This window comes from Astyanax mexicanus, chromosome 2, assembly GCF_023375975.1.
Source record: "Astyanax mexicanus isolate ESR-SI-001 chromosome 2, AstMex3_surface, whole genome shotgun sequence".
NCBI lineage: Eukaryota > Metazoa > Chordata > Actinopteri > Characiformes > Acestrorhamphidae > Astyanax > Astyanax mexicanus.
In genome coordinates, this window is record NC_064409.1 from 69,992,538 (window position 1) to 70,011,560 (window position 19,023).

The window sequence follows — 19,023 nt, forward strand, 5'->3', positions numbered from 1 at the left end:
ACAGTCATAATCATCTGCAATCAGTATCTTTTATCAGTATAGATAAATTCAGTTCCCACAGAGGAAGGGGGATTTGGCGGAGTGAGTGTGAGAGAAGTGTAGGCGTTTTGGTAGTCTGAGAGTCTGGCTGCATGGCTTTTGTGACTGCAAAAATTCAAATCAGCGTGAAATTTCAGTATTCAGCCTGGATATGGAGAGGAGAGGAAACCTCCAAAAAAAATTCAATCGATCTGCTTCTGTACGGACGATGAGCTGCTTTGACGTGTGTGAAAACAAAATGCCATCATCTGTTTACCATGTGAATGATGAACTGAACCACGGGAGTGACTTCTGACCCCTGAGCTTCTCATATGACTCAGCTCATTTCAGCAGTAAAATGAGGAGGACTGAAGCTACTCTCTCTGAGTGCATCATTTACAGAAGCAGCCTGCAGACACGCTCCCAGCTCTGAATGAGAAACACTGGAATAGAATTCTGCATTCTTTAATTCAGAACAGACTGAACTGGAGATCAGTGTTCATAAGGTCACAAAACATATGTGTTATTAGTCAATAAACACTAATTAAGGCTTATTCTTATTCAATTATCACTGATGCTGCTTTTACGTTTACGATGCACGTAATAATGCTTGTTATTTGTGTTGTTGAGTTGTCATGTAAAGCTTGTCATGTAGGTGTTGTGTTCCTCTTCACACCTACCTTGGACCCTCCACTACAGATTACACTGAAGTTTAAGTAGACTGTAACTAATAATTCTCTGTTTTCTATTTATTCGTATTCTCTTTCTAGTTATTTCTATTATTATAGCCCATCAGTTCAGGTCTCTAAGCTATAGTCCACAGCTATACTAAACTGCACTCATCTATTTGTTGCTTTTTCATCCCTCATTCCTCCCATTCATTTTTGGTCATGTCCAAGGACTACAGATTCATTTTCCCCACAATCATCAAACTGCCTGTGCTCCTATATTTATACTGATCTGCACTCATCAATTTTTTTGCTTTTTCATCCCTCGTTCCTCATATTCATTCCTATTCCTGCTCAGTCATGTCTAAGGACTAGAGTTTAATTTGCCCCACAAGCAACAATGAGCTTGTGCTTGTGCTCATTCAGAGAAGGTTTATAAGATCTAATGCACAGCAATACTTTCCTGCACTCATCCTTTTGTTGTGTTTCCATCCCTCTTTCCTCCTCTTCACTCCCATTCATTTTCAGTTATGTCCAGCAGTTTGGAGATTGTGGGGCAAATTAAACTCTAGTCCTTGGACACGACCAAAAAATGAATAACCTGCAAAAACAGAATGATCTATTTGTTGCCTTTGCATTCCTTATGCTTTATTTCAGGAAGCGCACTTAGTTAGTATTATTATTACTATTAACCACCATCACAATCATGTCTATTTTTATTTTGTTCTTCTTATTATCAGATTATTAGATTGGATTTTTTTCTGCTATTATTTTTGCTGTGAAAAATATCCCTCTAGATAATTCAGTCTGACTGAGTAATGCAGGCTTGTCAGTTTTTTGATTGGATGCGCAGTTTTGGTATAAACATCACCAATATATATATATATATATATATATATATATATATATATATATATATATATATATATATATATATATATATTATATTAAGATTAAATGGGGTACAAAAGTATATTTCCATCTATTATATTTGTACTCAACTGATACACATCATCTCAGACTAACTACCTACTGTACTGTTTTTTTAATCTGCACTCGTTTATTTGTTGTTTTCTATTCATCCCTGCATTGTTTCTTTCATTCATTCCTATTCATTTTCACACACGTTCAATGCATAGAGTTTCTGTGTCCTGACCATAGACTGTTTATAAATATGGACAGGACGACAGCGGTTGAAAAGTAAAGATACTACGTCTCTTACATCCTCTGGTGGCAGGCTCCAGTACAACTTTTAACCCCGCCTATTTCTATTCAACTGACTGGGAACTCATGGAATTTTTTTTTTTTTTTTCCCATTTTCTCCACACTTTACATAGCTAATTACTCAAACAACTCATTAGGACTCACTCCCCCCATCACTAGTGATGCCCCAACACACCAGGAGGGTGAAGACTAACACATGCTTCCTCCAGCCAGCCACCGCCTCTTTTTCAGCTGCTGCTGATGCAGCATTGCCGAGTAGCATCACAGCGTACTTGATACATCTGATACATCAGCTCACAGACGCCCTGTGCTGCAGACATCACCATTTAGTGATGTGGGGAGAGAGCGCCATCTACCCATCCGGAGGGAGCAGGGCCAGCTGTGCTCCCTCTGAGCGCCGGAGAGAGCGCCATCTACCCATCCGGAGGGAGCAGGGCCAGCTGTGCTCCCTCTGAGCACCGGGAGCTTGATGGCAAAGCTGCATGAGCTGGGGATCGAACCTGCGACCTCAAGCTCATAGTGGCAGTGCTTTAGACCGCTGGACCACTCGGCACCCGGAAATGACGAATTTTTTTATGTAAAATTACACATTAAGTAATTTTGTTGGGTTCAAATAATTATGTTGGGTTCTGTACGTTATGCAAGGTTCCCTTCTATGCTAACTTTACAGTTACTGTGTTTAATAGGAGTTATTTCATGATATTTAAAGGGGTATGGTGATGTGGTAATTGACGAGCTGGCTGTGGACATCCCTGATACGGGTGGAGGGGGTCTCAGACATGTGGGCAGGATTGGGGCAGTCACACGGCCTCGCCTCCCACCTCTGCTGCTCATGTTCTGGCTCCACTTTGCTTCTACTGCGTAAGCGAACGCAAGCTGGCAGCTTCTATTTCGGCCATATTTTGGCTTCAAAGTACCATGATGAGAGTGAATGGGGATATCCTGTCCATACTTATATGCACTCTATGGTGCTGACAGCTATGCACCTTGATATACTCAATAAGAGAAGGTAACTAAGCACTAATCCAAAGCTATACTGATCTGTACTACTCGAATTGTCCTTTTTTTTACCCATCATTTCTCCCATTCAGTTTCAGCCATGTGTAAGGCCTAGAGGTTAATTTGCCCCACAGCCATCAATCTGCTTCTACTCCTACAAAAAGCAAGTTCCTGAGCTCTAATCCACAGCTATACTGACCCGCACTCATCTATCTGTTACTTTTTTATCTCTCAGTCCTTCTGTTCAGCTGTACAACCATCATACCTTTCAGATTAAGGAAAGTAATTAGTTATTAGCAGTATTAATCATTATATCTATTTTTCTTACACTCACTACTGTGATTGTATCAGTACACCTGAATGCATTAGACCTATGTGCCTGCAAAATGATCTTTTGTCAGTAATTTTATGTGGTTTTAATGAGTTGTAAGGAGTTTAAGGAGCTATTTCACACCACTGTTGCTTCGGCTGAATCATTAGAGCTTTTATCTTTTATTTGTGCTATGAAATTTGGGCTACAAACTTGATAAAGAACAGGTGGTATACAAATAAAGTTTATTATTATTATTATTATTATTATTATTATTATTATTATTATTATTATTATTATTATTATAAGAGACAATAGTAGTAGTATTCAGTAAATTGATGTACCCTAATATATTAACATGAAAATAATTATATAATACATTTATTTAGATTCTACATTATATTATAATCCATATCAATCTCAAAGACACTTTACAATATATACAGTACAGCACAGTATTAAAACAGAGGAGGAAAAAGAACACCTAAAAAGTGGTAAAGAATGCAATTAGTGAGTATTTAAGGTTTTCTTTGATGTGTAAATAGTAGGTATGTGACTTTGAGACAACAAATGCACAGATGCCTGTTTACAGCCCTGTTATTTCCTCCCAGAATAAATATGCTAATTAGCTCTGCTATTATTGGCTGGCTGTGTTTCATTTACCTCAGATACTGGATGTTGGAGCTGGTAATGACTTTACACCCAAGTCGACGGTGTTGCATACTGATAACTGTACATTACATTATTTTAAAACAGTTAGATAAAGAATGTGAAGTTTACCACAGCTGGTTTAACATTCAGTTGCCTGTGCTTTGTGTTGAATTAAACTGCAATGCATTTTCTACATTTTATTACCCAGGTTGTTAACAATGCATTATTAAGATTGTGACTAAATTAGTAAGACACAACTAAATAAATAGTGCTATTAATCTGTATAATATTACCCACTGTGAGTTAGAAGCTTTGAATTAAGGGACATAACTAAAGGATGTAAACACATCATTAGTGCTGAGTTCAGAAGGTAGATTATATATAGGGATTAAATCTTATAATAACTCTCTCTCCCTTTACGTTTCTCTCTTTCTTTCTCTTGGCATGAGTAGTTGTTATTATTGTACATAGAATATTGTTGTGATTAATCTGATTATTATTTAATTGATTGACAACAATTAAATTGAAAGTACTGTGCAGTTCAGAGTCAGATAACTTCTTCACTTTAAGACTGGAATCCCACAGTGTAGTATAAACAGGAACTAGGTCAAATGTTTTGAAAAGAATCAGAGTATACAAAGTAACAGTCAAAAGTTATTATTTTTTATTTTTATATTTCTATTGTATATTTTACAGACTCTAAATTGACCTAAAAGCTATTTTATTATTTCAGTTTAATTCATGTGTATTTATGCACTGAACAAAATGATAAACGTTGGTATAAATGCACTGCCAGTAAAAAAGAGGTACTGTACAGGTACAAACAGTGAATCTGTACTAAACTATGAATCCAACTGCATCACTATAAAATTGCTAAAATTTAAAAATAATATATATATATGTATATATATATATATACATATATATATATATATTTCAAACATGTGCCCCAACTAAAGGTGCCATTTTTGTATATGTACTAATATAAAAGCACATAATAAATTATCTACAGACAAATAGACAATCAGTGTCAAAATACTTCTTTACTTATTTCCCTTTGAATTAATATGCACTATATGATTGTCAAGAGGTACATGTTTATAGCTAGTGGCAAATTGATTAATTTGAAAAAAAAAAAAAAAATTACACTGTAAATTGACCCAAAATCTATATTATTATTTTTGTTATATGCTCCTTCCTACCTGCATTCACTACTGAAGGCTTACGCTACCTCCCGGTCACTGCGCTCCTCCAATGAACGTCACCTCGCTTTACCAAACAAACATTCACACAAAGCAATCCAGACTGTTCTCATACAGAGTTCCCCAATGGTGGAACAAACTACCTTCCACTACCAGATCAGGAGAATCTCTCGCTATCTTTAATAAACTCCTGAAGACAGAGCTCTTCAAAGAGCACTTACTCTCCTAACATCTCTAACACACTACCTTCCACTACCAGATCAGGAGAATCTCTCACTATCTTTAATAAACTCCTGAAGACGGAGCTCTTCAAAGATCACTTACTCTCCTAACACCTCTAACTAACTACCTTCCACTACCAGATCAGGAGAATCTCTCACTATCTTTATTAAACTCCTGAAGACAGAGCTCTTCAAAGAGCACTATTGTAAGTCACTTTGGACAAAAGCGTCTGCCAAATGTAAAGTAATGTATTTTTTTTTATTAAAATTAATTAATTAAAACCAGCAGGGCAGAAAATGTTTCATGCTTCAAAAATATTTAGCTGAGTAAACAAACTAACAAAAAACTGGCATCCACAATCCTGTGACTTATTTTTTGTATTTATTTACACTGTAAGTAGGTGTGTCCAAACTATTGACTGCTACTGTATATTGAGTCTATATCATATATTATTACTGTTTGTAGGCTCTAAGTTTAATAAGGTTAGACTAAAGCACTCTTTTGTGCACCAGTCAATCCTTAAACTGAACCAGGAGCCTTCTCCATAATTATCCAAGGTGTTTGTGAGGCGAGGTGATGAGCGTAAATCATTTATAATTGATTTAGTTATTTATTAATTCGTTCATTTTTGGCCTCCTCTTTATAATGGTTCTGTCTTATATGATGTTTTGTTAATGTATTATGTTGTCATGGAGCTACTGTTTTGAACAAATGTCAATAAAGTATTATCTAAGATCCAAAATGTATATCATTATTATTTGCCATTAAAGTATGTATTCTATTATTATTATCAGTTAATGTGTTATTTGCATTAATTAAAACCAGCAGGGCAGAAAATAAATCAATAGGGTTCAACAGGGTTAAGAGGTTAAGAGTAAAGATCATCCACTAGTTCTACTCCAGCATTGTTAGAGGGTCAGAGACCTGGTCAGCTCCCCCAAGTACTGCTGGTCATGAGTGTAAGACCAGCTGAGGGCTGGAGAGCTAGATAGAGAGATAAAGAGAAAGAGATAGAGAGAGAGATAGAGAGAAAAATGCATAGAGAGAGAGAGAGACAGAAGATGGGGGGGGGGGGGGGGGGCGTTTCGTCATCAGCAGCCTGTGGTTTTGCAGCTGGATGAAAGCTGAAGCGAGGAGTCCATGCAGTCGTGCAGAAGAGACGCGCGTAATGCAGCCGGGCTGAGGGAGACGGGCGCGCGCACTGGAGGAGCAGGACGCGCGCGCGAGCGAGTCCGCGAGGATCGGAGCTGAGGAGCAATATTACTGGATCCAGAGAGAAAGAGAGGAAGAGAGAGAAAGAGAGGGGGAGCACGAGGGAGTTACGGAAGCACGAGCCCACCACATGGGGTGAAGTTGAAGTTACTGGGGGTTTTGGAGGTTTTGAGCGGATGGACGGATTATGGGAAGAGTGCATGCTTTTTAGAAGAGTGCAAAGGAAGGACAGATACAAGCTCATCTGCCCCGGTGAGTGGACACATCAGTGGGACCTGCCTGGGGTCTGCACGAGCGTGAAGAACGAATGATAGATACTACTACTAATAAAATAATAATAATAGTAGAAAACCGAATAGGGGTGGGTTTGTGTGAGGAAAGCGTGCATTTATTCTAAAAAAGAAAGAAAACAAAAAAAAAGTCAGTTCTGCACGTGAGGCTCGATTTATATCAGTTTCACCCACTTTTATAGATATTTTATGGAATATGCATGGGTTTGCATTATGAACCGCGCGCCATTACGCAAGAGCTCGGAGTACTGATGCGTTAAGGCAGCTCCACATTTCACAGTAGGAGAGAAAACACGTTACCAGGGGAAATTAGGGCAAGTGCTTGAAAAGGAGTACCCTAGTATTGGGTATCCAGCAAGAAACAATAGGAACTGTAATAATAGCAGTAATAGTGGCTGGAATTTGAGGGGGGAGCAAGAAGATCCCTCCCCTTCCCTCCAGTATTAAACAAACAAAAAAAAGAAAGAACAAAAAATGGTGTAAAACTACACCTTTACTTTCCTTCTGCATTATAGGTCACTATAGGACTGGCAGGAGGCTCGTGTTTCATGTTTACAGCTTATGGAAAAATAAAGAATTAATATATAACTCTCAACGGAACAGGGTTATAGTACCATGTTAGCATGTTAGGGGTTAAAAGGTTAAGATAGAAAAATAGAATAGAACTGATGTTGTTATATTAATAAAATTGTTTTATTCATAAATTAATTAATAGAAAAAATCAGAAACAAAGAGAAACAACATGAAAACATAGACATATAAGTTAAAAATATATATAAAAATATATTTTTAATAAATTAAAACAACAAAAATAGTGTCAAATTAATCCATTACTTCCCTTCACCATAGAATTGTTGAATCTGTCACTACAGAATTATGTTAATAGCTTGTGGAAATTTATGAATTGACTTACACACTGTAGGGGTTATAAGGTCAGATAGAATAGAATAAGAAATAAATGTCAAATTTCACCAAACAACAAGATGAAATGAATAGTATGTTCAATGAAAAAGCTCAGAAAAGGCAATTTATTCATAGGTAAATAATATGTGCCCTAACTAAAGGTATTTTGTATATGTACTACTGAGAAAAGAAAATTAAATTAACTACAGACAAATAATAGTGTCAAAATACTTCTTTGTTTTTTTTTTATTATTGAATTAATACGCACTACATGATTGGCAGGAGGTACATGTTGGAAATAAGCTGGTGGCAAATAATTGATTAATTAGAAAAAATATTAACTTTAATACTGTTCCAATACCATGTTAGGGCTTGTAAGGTACAGACAGCAAACACTTATACTTATAAATGTAAAATCAGCCGAACATGTAAGAGAAATCTTATACTAATATAATATAGTTTAACTGTACAACATTCTATTTATTCTATTCTACTACTGAAATGTATTTATATGACAGTTTATAATAATGAAGATTCAGACCTATGTCACCCCTGTTATTCTTCACTATTCATCTACAAGAAACCCTGCTCTAAACTAAAGCTTAATATATAATACTAACACAGAAAACATCCAGCTGGACTGAAGCCTCGCCGCATCTCCAACCAGCAATGTCTGAAAGAACTATGTAAGATCTTGGCGATGCAAACGCAAAACCGAACAGACTGAACCATCAAACGCTCAGATGGAGCAGACCCCCCATGGCAGGGGGCTCAACATGTCGTCAGATCTACTCGCTCTCTTCCAGTGGACCCCTGCCTCTTGATACGCTCTGATTTTCTGGAAGAGGAAAAACCAGCAGTGATGGATTTGAACCTAACGGTGATTGACAGCGGCTTGTTGGAGAGCGACCAATCGACCAGAGTTCTCACTGGCTGCTTTCTGTCGCTCCTCATTCTGTCCACCCTGCTGGGGAACACGCTGGTGTGTGCAGCCGTCACCAAATTTCGCCACCTCCGCTCCAAAGTCACCAACTTCTTTGTCATCTCGTTGGCCGTGTCAGATCTGCTGGTGGCCATCCTGGTCATGCCTTGGAAGGCCGTGACGGAAATCGCTGGCTTCTGGCCCTTTGGATCGTTTTGCGACATCTGGGTGGCTTTTGATATCATGTGCTCCACTGCGTCCATCCTCAACCTCTGTGTTATCAGCGTGGACCGCTACTGGGCCATTTCCAGCCCTTTCCGCTATGAGAGGAAGATGACTCCCAAGGTGGCGTTTGTGATGATCAGCGTGGCTTGGACGCTTTCCGTGCTCATCTCCTTCATACCGGTGCAGCTGAACTGGCACAAGGCTCAGCCGACGAGCTTGGCGTTGTCCAATGGCTCTGGCGGGGTGCCCCTCATGGACAACTGCGATTCCAGCCTCAACAGGACCTACGCCATCTCCTCCTCACTGGTCAGCTTCTACATCCCAGTGGCCATCATGATCGTGACCTACACTCAGATCTACAGGATCGCCCAGAAGCAGATTAGAAGGATCTCTGCACTGGAAAGAGCAGCGGAGAGCGCCAAGATACGTCACAACAGCATGGGCAGCAACTCCAACATGGACTCGGAGAGCTCCTTCAAGCTGTCCTTCAAAAGAGAGACCAAGGTGTTGAAGACCTTGTCGGTCATAATGGGGGTGTTTGTGTGCTGCTGGCTGCCCTTCTTCATCCTCAACTGCATGGTACCGTTCTGCGAGCATAACCTACCATGCATCAGCCCCACCACCTTTGACATCTTCGTCTGGTTCGGCTGGGCGAACTCTTCCCTCAACCCGATCATCTACGCCTTCAACGTGGACTTCCGCAGGGCCTTCGCCATCCTCCTGGGCTGCCCCAGACTTTGCCCGGGTAACAACATCATAGAGACCCCGAGTCTGAACAAAAACTGAGGCCTGAAGCCCTCCACTACTGTCAGATAGATGAGAGGAGTGTGAGACTAGCCTGCTCTAAAAATGTAGAGTGGCCCATGTCACAACCCTCAGTGCCAGAACAAGCATCTGGTCAAGAGGGGGGGGAAGGGATTTGGGATTAGAACTCTGGAAGAAAGCCCTCCTGTCGTGCCAGGGAGCAGACAGAGTGGTTGCGATGTTTCTTTTGAGGGAGATAATCTTTATGACAGGCCATGCTATCCTCCAGGACTGATGCCTGGACGGCCTCTGGATCCGGCCCCCTGTGGCTATATCAAGCGTGAGCAGTTCTGTAGTACAATACATTTAATTGTACCAACAAGTGACTTTTGGGAATTTTTTTGGGCCTCTCCACTTTTCCCAGTCATAAATGTGTTTCACATACGGACCTTAACTATAAGAATGATCATGAAATAAACAGAATGTTCTATTTTTTTTTTTTTTTGTACGAGAGGGAGCTTCACACACCAAAAAAAAAGTGACAGAAACATCTGTAAATTGAACAAAGTCTACATATGTATGTGTGTGTGAAGCGGAATCGAAACTTCGTGACTTCTGCTGGGCAAGAATGCAATACAATGGGACACGCTGTCTGTAGAGCCACCTGCATCATCTTCCTGCGACTCATTTCCAGTTTTTAACCCAAGGTTTAAGGCTTACGAGCCAGACACTATGATATAAAACGGATAATGTATAGTTTTAATTTATGGAAATAGAATTGAGAAATGTATAGTACGTTTATTTAGCACTGATTAATATAAATTATAGCCTCCAGTGAAGTTCTGTGTATAATCAGGCTCTGGCAAATAGTAGAATCCAAGAATCTATTTCATCTGTTTCACTTCTGTTACAGATCCCACAGGCCTTACTTTATTCATGTGGTGTTGCATTATGTTCAGGGCTGTTCCAAAACAAGGGGGCAGATGGTCAATTATGAGATGGCCGTTCCATGATTGTCATAATGAATATGTGTCCTGTTCATTGGTGCCTGAGCTTCTCAAAACTTGCTTTTCTATTACTAAACACTGACAGCTAAATACCAAGACAAATGGAACAGATGGCCGTTAAATATGAACGCAGAGGTGGGAATCAACAGTGATGTATGAGTCCTGGTGAATGTGCAATGGGATCCAGTATTGTTATGACCTGTATACCTGTGTACAGAACACTACAGTACTAACACTACCTGGTTGATAATGCTGTTCACAGTGTGCGACTGTGACCTTCATCTCAATAGGATTTTTGTTGCTACATAAGTTGATGTCAGTAAATGTGCAATACTAAAAATGTTGCTGGTGTAAAATGGTGAAGTGGTGAAAACAAGTGCTTTGTGAAGGGGAACATTTGCATTGGTCAAAGCAGGGGTGGCCAATCCTGGAGTCGTGGATATCTACCACCATCAGATATAACCTGGGTCAAGTGTATTAGATTACAACCTCAGAAAAAAAAGGGTTGGGTTGTAGATGGTTCTGCAAATGACTTATTTTAGGTACTTAATTGAGGTTTTATTGTACTTTATAGAGAATAACTTTTAACCAGACAAAAAAAAAACTTGTAATCAATTTAACCAATCAAATGTGAACATGTGAAATAAGTTCACATGTTATTCTAATCTATACATTAAAAAACTTTAAAATATATCAATATTTTTAATGATGTAGGATTGGAGATAAATATACAAAGTGGTAGATTAACATGAACCAGATTGGTCACCTTTGGATTAAAATAAATTAAGAAATAGTAACCAGTTTTTTAAATGTTTTACACACTATATGATCAAATGTATTGGGACACCTACTGATTACAACAACAGGAGTTTTATTATGATATTATTTAATTCTAAATTACCCATAATCATTAGAATTAAAATTAAAAGCAGATTGATCAGCATTGATCGGACATTTTTCTGCACTATGGTTCTTAATCCAATTGGGTTTCAGTAATCACACATTTATTAATACACTTAGAGCCCATGCTGTTCTGGAACCCAAATAGCCTGTGTCCTGTGAGCCTCACATGAGCATGTTGGCTGGAATATGTTTAATTTTAAACATTTGAGTCAATTGGTCTCAATGAAACACCTAAATTCAATTAATTAGGATTTAAGGAGATTTTATTGCCTTTCGCATCACATGTGGTACATGAGGTGGAATGAAATTGTGATCTCACGATCCAGTTTACACCCAAGAGCTGATGTTAAAATAGATAATATAGATAAAATAAGATAACAAAATAAAAGAATACAATAAAAATAGAATAGAACAAAATAGATAAAGATAAGTACACAAAAACATTAAAATAGTAGGCAGAGTAGACAGGTAGCAGCAACATGACATCCAGTTTTGCTATAGCAGCATGATAATGGAATTAAGAGCAGTACAAGATAAAGTGTCTCATAAGAGGTGTGGTGTCTCAATACTTTTGTCCATATAGTGTATAGTTTTTGGCTTTATTTGCAACAAATAAAAAAAATACAGTAAAATTGGTATTCTACTAGAATATATATTTATTTTCTTTTCTTTCATTTGGATATTTTTTTTAATGAGCATAAAAGCATATTCTACACATCTAAATATAATCTAGATCTATAATAGATATACATTCAGGATGTTTTTTTTTTCACCTTTTCCAGAGTGTTGTTTACTTTCGCAGTGTAAAGGTCAAGAGTCTGAACACTATCTCCGCCATGTGTCCAGCATGTAAAGTTGTTTACATAATGGAAATCAATTGGGTCAAGTAGTCTGACTTCCTCCATTAGGCTTCGGCGTGATCAAGTCTGAGCCCCGTCATGAACTTTATGTCCATCCATAAAGTACACATGGAGCAAGTGCTGTTAGTGAATGTTTAAAGAAAAAAAAAAAAAAAAAAAAAGAAAACGCTAAAAATCATTTCCTGTTACTTAACGGTCTGCAGCAGCAACTCTGCAGGAATGTGTTTACAAGTCATGCACCTAATTATGTTTCTTCATTTTACTGTATCCCTCTTCGGAACGGCAGAAACGATACACCATCACTACCGCTGTAGCTGAGGAACTGTGCTCTTTGAGTAGTTTGCACGATATAAATGTACCGTTATGCTGTGTGGGAAGACTTTAAGTAAAAAAAACCCCTCATAAATTAATGAAATCATGGTCTATGAGTATTTTTAACCTCCATTTCTCTGTGATAAAGATGAATGTGGCTAGCTACAGCCATTTAGAGTGCAGGACACAGGGTGAGGAGAAAGCTGAGGGTGGAATTATACAACACCTGCATCTGGTATTGTGTGTGTTTTTTATGTATGACAAAATGTGTTTTTGGAGAGCAGACAGACTAAATGTAAGTTCCTCCTGGTGAAAGATTGTTTTAATTAAAATGAATCCTCTAAATACTCATTTAGTGTGTAAACCACGAATACTAAAATATTACTTTTAGTATTAGTAACTGGGCCATTCCAACGAATGGGTGTGCTTGCTCTTAATCTAATAACACATGTATTTAACTATTCAAAACATGTACTGGCCAAACTCAGGCAGCTTTACTTAATTTTTTTACAAGGTTTCTAAGTCAAAGATGGTTACAAAACTTATGTGACATATAAAAATCATGTTTAAAAGTCCACTAATACCTTTTTTCTGTCAACAAAGTCTATATTTTAAAGAAATGGTTGACTACATGTTCAAATAATTGATATTTATGACAAAAAACTACTTGCATGATTTTTTTTTCTAAAAGATGCAAAGGTATTTTGACCTTGTCAAGAATACGCAAACCTGAAATTGATCCAATTTATTTTAATGCAATTTATTAAACAAATGGATAAATGATGAGCCAAACTGAATTGGAAAAAAATGTGGTTTACATCAGCTAATATTCACATTAATAAATCAATAAACCAGGGGACAATACTCATTCCTGTTACTGGAACTCGATTCTGGTACTGACACTCATTTCTGTTACTGGCACTCACTCCTGTTACTTTTTATGTTTCGAGTAACAGGACTGAAAATAACAGGAATTAGTTTTTAGCATAGAATTAACAAAAAGATGAAAAACAGCTAAATGGCGACTACGCTAATAGCATAAGAACAATGAGCACATTCCAGTGATTTTCCCAATTTTTGTATTTTAAAAATGAACAAATAACATCTTAAACTTATTTAGGTAACAAGAATGAGGTTGAGATTGACCTCATCAGTCATAGTTACAGTATAAAAAGATCAAATATACAGAAATATAAAGGAGGTAACTTAATTTTGTTCTTCAGAAGAACCAGCTGATGTCACTTCCGACTTGTAGAATGTTCCAGATGTTTTAGATGGGGTAATGTGTTACAGTAACAAGATTGAGTGAAACCCAGGGACACAACAAATGTGTATTTTAACTTAAATATTATGGATCTATTATGAAAAAAAATATTTTAATAACTCAATCTCATGGTAATGTTGGGACAGGTGACAAATGCTATTTAGTTCAGTGTTCTAAGTCGTTTTTATTCATTTTTTAATTGCATAACTTACTTTTGCAATTAGGACACTATGATTATTAATAAAATTTAAAATTTAGTAGGGACACAAATGACACAGATTCGCCAATTAGTATTTCAAGACAATACGTTGTGTAGTGTAAAGACTACAACAATTAGACAACTGTAACGTAAGTTGTGAACTTGGAATATCACAATTTTATACTGAATTTCCCCCCAAAAAAATTGGGAGAACAAGTTTAAAACCCCCTTCTTTGCAGTCTTTAATGTTGTGTTGTTTAAATGACATCTGTACATTGTCCACATGGTCACAATGATACTGTCGTACCCCCCCCCCAACATTCCTAGCTCTGCTTATCAGAGGGGGGTCTAACCTTCTACAACAGAGCAGAAGCCATGCAAACTCCTGTTTTACACTTCTGAACATATTGATCTCACATTGGTCACAGTGGCCTTCCCGTGAATAACCACATATCTAGCATTTCTCTCTTTTGGGGGAAAAAATGTTTCTTTCTTTTTTTAAACATTACTCAACTAAAATGAAAATTATAAAGACTTATATTAATTAATTTATGAATGAATTTAACTACCTGGAAATTGAGGCCTGTCACTGATACCTACCTAAACTTAAAATCACACCTACCTAAAATAATTTGTTCCCGATGTGTTACATGCTTTTATTCAACAATATGAAAGTTGTTAATGTGTCATTAATCGATTTTTACTCCAATCCCAGACTTTTGCAAAAACTTGATTTCAAAGGTGATTTAGGTGCTGTTACACACTAAAAAACAGAGGTACATAGAGGTACTGTCTTGTACACAAAGGTACAATTTTCATAATTGTACCCTCAAATGTTTAATATTTATCTTTACAGGATCAAATCTGTTCCTGGTTTTTGAAGTACAAAGTGTTTCCTAACAGCAATAAGTACAGATTTATACCATTTAATCAGCCAAAAGGTATATTCAGTATTCTGTATCAATGTATCAATTTTTCATTTGAAAGCCAAACAATTTTGGATCATCATTTGTTGGTTTCAAAGTATTTTGGAGCAGGTAAAAATGTGTTCACTGCAAAAAATCCATTGCCAAAAACGAATATATGTTTATATTAAGCAAAGACAATCTGCTTATGAGGAAAGGAACTTCTTAAATTAAGCAATCGCATATTCTCAAAAATGAAGAAAGTAAAATCAAGCAAAAATGACAGATTTGTTGACTTTAATCTGGGGGGGGGGGGGTTGTACGACAGTATCATTGTGACCATGTGGACAATGTACAGATGTCATTTACACAACATTAAAGACTGCAAAGAGGGGGGCTTTAAACTTGTTCTCCCAATTTCTCCCAATTTTTTGGGGGGAAATTCAGTATAAAATTGTGATATTCCAAGTTCACAACTTACGTTACAGTTGTCTAATTGTTGTAGTCTTTACACTACACAACGTATTGTCTTGAAATACTAATTGGCGAATCTGTGCTATTTCTGTCCCTACTAAATTAGACATGATTTTTATGTCTAATTCTAAGAGTTATTAAGATCATTATTTCTAAAAAAGGCTACATGTAACTAATCTTACAATAACAAGACTTAGTAAGACAAAAAAAAAATAGATTTATTGACTTAAAATTAAATAATTTCACTTTTAATTTTTTTTTTTTGCAGTGTATAGAACTTGTGTCTGCCAAGTACCTCTGTAACGATGTCCTCAATGCTCACGTGCCTCTTTCACAAACAAGATTCTTTTATCTCCATTCAGAATTTTTTTTAGGGAAACAAAACTGACTTTTTTCTTTAGCCTTGTTTCCAAAAAACAACCTCTTAAGCACCTTCAAACATTTTTAGCAAAGTCATGGAGAAACCACCTGCTGATGAAGCAAAATGCGCAAAAAAAACTCTTTTGTTGTAATAAAAGTTTGTGTTTTTTTTTTTTTTTTTTTATGCTTTTCCTGGTTTGTTGGTTCTCTGTTAAGTTCTGCTGGAGCTTCCCCTGTCAGCACCGCAGTTTCTTCTCCACACAGAGGCCCAGAACGAGCGCTGGCTGCATGTCACACACGCTCTCGTCCCCGGCGTGATGAGACCTGAACGGGAAACAATAGCAGACAAGGGGAATTGGGCCTCAGCACCCCTTACGGTTTCATTAGTTTCTACAGCGCCGCGTGATGCAGAGCACAGCTGACATAAATACAGATAATAAGGTCAAGCCGAACCGGAGGAACTCCAGAGTCAAGTAGGGTTTTTTCAGTCTTTTTCGTCTTTGTTTTTAAAGAAAAAGAAAAAGAAATGAAAGAAAAAAGGCCAGTCTTTGTGACTCTGCAATAAATTCAAGCCTTCACAGCAGGGCCTTCAAAGTTGTCATTACTGCTCAGTCTCAAATTCAAAGCTCTCTCATGTTAGGCACAATGGCTGGCATATTGAGTGACTCATTAAAGACTAGATCCAGAGTGAAGGACTAGTATTGCGGTGAGTGAGTCACCCTGGTAATCCAATGCTGCGGCCGGTGTCTAGGCCACACTTGCAGGCGCAGGTATAGCAATGGAAACACTCGGTGTAATTACCTCGCTGAAGTCCATTAGTATTTTATGACGAGCTCGGCAGGGAAGCACGGGCAAAGTAGTTACAAAAACGCCAGCTGAGTGTAAATCCAATTTTTGCTCTTTGAAGGTTGACACCTTAATGCCTCACGTCATTGGCTTTCTTGTAGCGATATTAGATTAACCGATTTATAACTCTATAAAACAGTGTGCTGTAATGACACCGTCACCCGTCTACAGGTTGTTCTGCACAGAAAACATGACCGGCTGAATTACCATAATGAAAAAGATATAAAATCCCATTCCTCTTCTCCAGTCACGACACACACACACACACTCACAAATAAGTGAATAAGATAGTGCTGCTCTGTTTTTTTTTTTGTTTTTTTTTTCATATGTGGCCACTTGATGTCAAGGTCAGTGACTCGCTTTGGGGAGTTTTTATTCATTCGCAGAGCGAGAGAGAGACAGAGAGAGAGAGAGAGAGACAGACAGAGATATGGAGGGGGACTTGCATAACCAGTCAATTAGAGCAGTTTTACAACAAACCCAGTTTATATATATATATATATATATATATATATAAATGCAGTACCAGTCAAAAGTCAGGACATGCCTCTTCTTATTCAATGTGTTCTCTTTCTTTTAATTATATTGTTTACATTGTAAATTTAATACTGAAGAATTTAAAGCTTTACCCACAGACATGCACAATTATTCTGTAAACAAAAAAAAATGTGTTAAACAAACCAGATTGTTTTTTAAAACTAGCACATTTATCTTTGAGGACAGATCTGCGAACTCTTAGTATTTTAATCTCAGTGTCTTCATGAGGGAGAGTCACCTGGAATAGTTTTCTTAGCGTCTTGAAAGAAGTTCTTGGAGGTGCTAAACAACAGTTGCTGCTGTGAAGCTCCAGCTCATCCCAAATCACCATCTCAGTTCATCAGCTTTAGATCAGGGGATTAGTAAGGTGGAGGACTAACACTTTTTTACAAGTGTTCATCAAGAGACAAGTATCAAGAGACAGGCATCAAGAGACAAGTAGAAAGAATGAATAAAAATGAGCATGCATGGCACAATTCTGTGGGTATAACCATAGAAGGGATTGTTCATATTCAATGCATACCTTGCAGAGAACATAAAATACACAACACCAAATGGGTTTAGTTCAAGTCAACTTTTGCCATATTGAGTACATTTACTAGGACTGTTCTTTCAGCAGCAGTAAAATCCTGAGAACAGCGTAAAATAGCTTGCACTGTATCCTATTTAACTCCAAACTGAAGTTATCATTATTCAGGAGACAAAAGCATGCATCTTAGTTGTATTCTATTTCCTGAATATCACACTGCGTTCACAGTTTGTAAGTGGAGCAGAATAAGTATAGAAGACACACAAACATGAAAAAATATTAGCAGGTAAAATGATCTTATATCAAGGCTAAGATTTCTTAATTTATCTCTCATGTAATATTTGTTTGGCCCTTACAAACACTGTAAGAGTAAGATTAATATATATATATATATATATATATATATATATATATATATATATATATATATATATATATATATATATATATATATATATTTGTGTAAGCAAATAACATCACGATTGCTGCAAGTTATGTCTCAGGCAAATATGTGAATAATTACAGATGTGTTCTGATTAAATATTGGATCTCTCCACAACTGGCTGCTTTTGGGTAGTGTTCCTCCTGGTGAGAGATCTGAGACTGCTAAACATTGCTCTATAATTTACTCAAACACACTTTCCCCAGTTGACAGACTTTAAGAGGGGGCACCTCATTGGACTGATAGAAGCAGGATGGTCTTTTCCACAAATTGCCTACCATCTAGGCCGCCTGCCAGCTGCCCCTGTTGCCTTTAAAAAACTGTACATACGGTCCTGTATAGAAGTATGAATTAACAAAACAAACAAACGCTACATTGTGATTGTTGTGGGTGAGTGCACTCAACTTCCCCAAAAAGAGCTAACTCATTGTTTTCAGTTCCCCTCCAACACCTAGTTTATCTAATCTGTCCTTCATTAAAGGAACTGATCAAATTCATAGAGTGTCTGGAGTGTATAGATATCAGCAACCAAACCTGTACTCTTGTACACTTGTGTTTTTATGCTACTTTTTTTTAGATATATTGAGTTTATTTGTATTTGTTTGAATGTTATACTGTAGACTGTGCCACAGGCATAATATACACCTATTGCTAGGATATTATTCATTGCAGTCGGACAAAAACTTCACTTCACTGTTCACTTTTTGAAACCTTTTGTGAATCTGGCAGTTTTACTTTACATCATGTGAAAATTTTATAATGAACAGTCAAATAAAATGCTCCAAAGTAATCTGC

At 37.2% G+C, this 19,023-nt stretch overlaps 1 protein-coding gene across 1 annotated transcript; it reads left to right on the forward strand.

The window, feature by feature from the left end:
• The first annotated feature begins 7,421 nt into the window (after positions 1-7,421).
• On the forward strand, positions 7,422-12,102 carry drd1a (dopamine receptor D1a). Its single transcript, XM_007253573.3, has one exon. It carries the CDS (start codon positions 8,562-8,564, stop codon positions 9,630-9,632), a length of 1,071 nt encoding a protein of 356 aa, XP_007253635.3. The 5' UTR covers positions 7,422-8,561; the 3' UTR covers positions 9,633-12,102.
• The last annotated feature ends 6,921 nt before the right edge of the window (positions 12,103-19,023 follow it).

Coding starts and splice junctions, on each gene's coding strand:
- drd1a (XM_007253573.3), top strand. CDS start 8,562: ATGGATTTGAACCTAACGGTGATTGACAGCGGCTTGTTGGAGAGCGAC.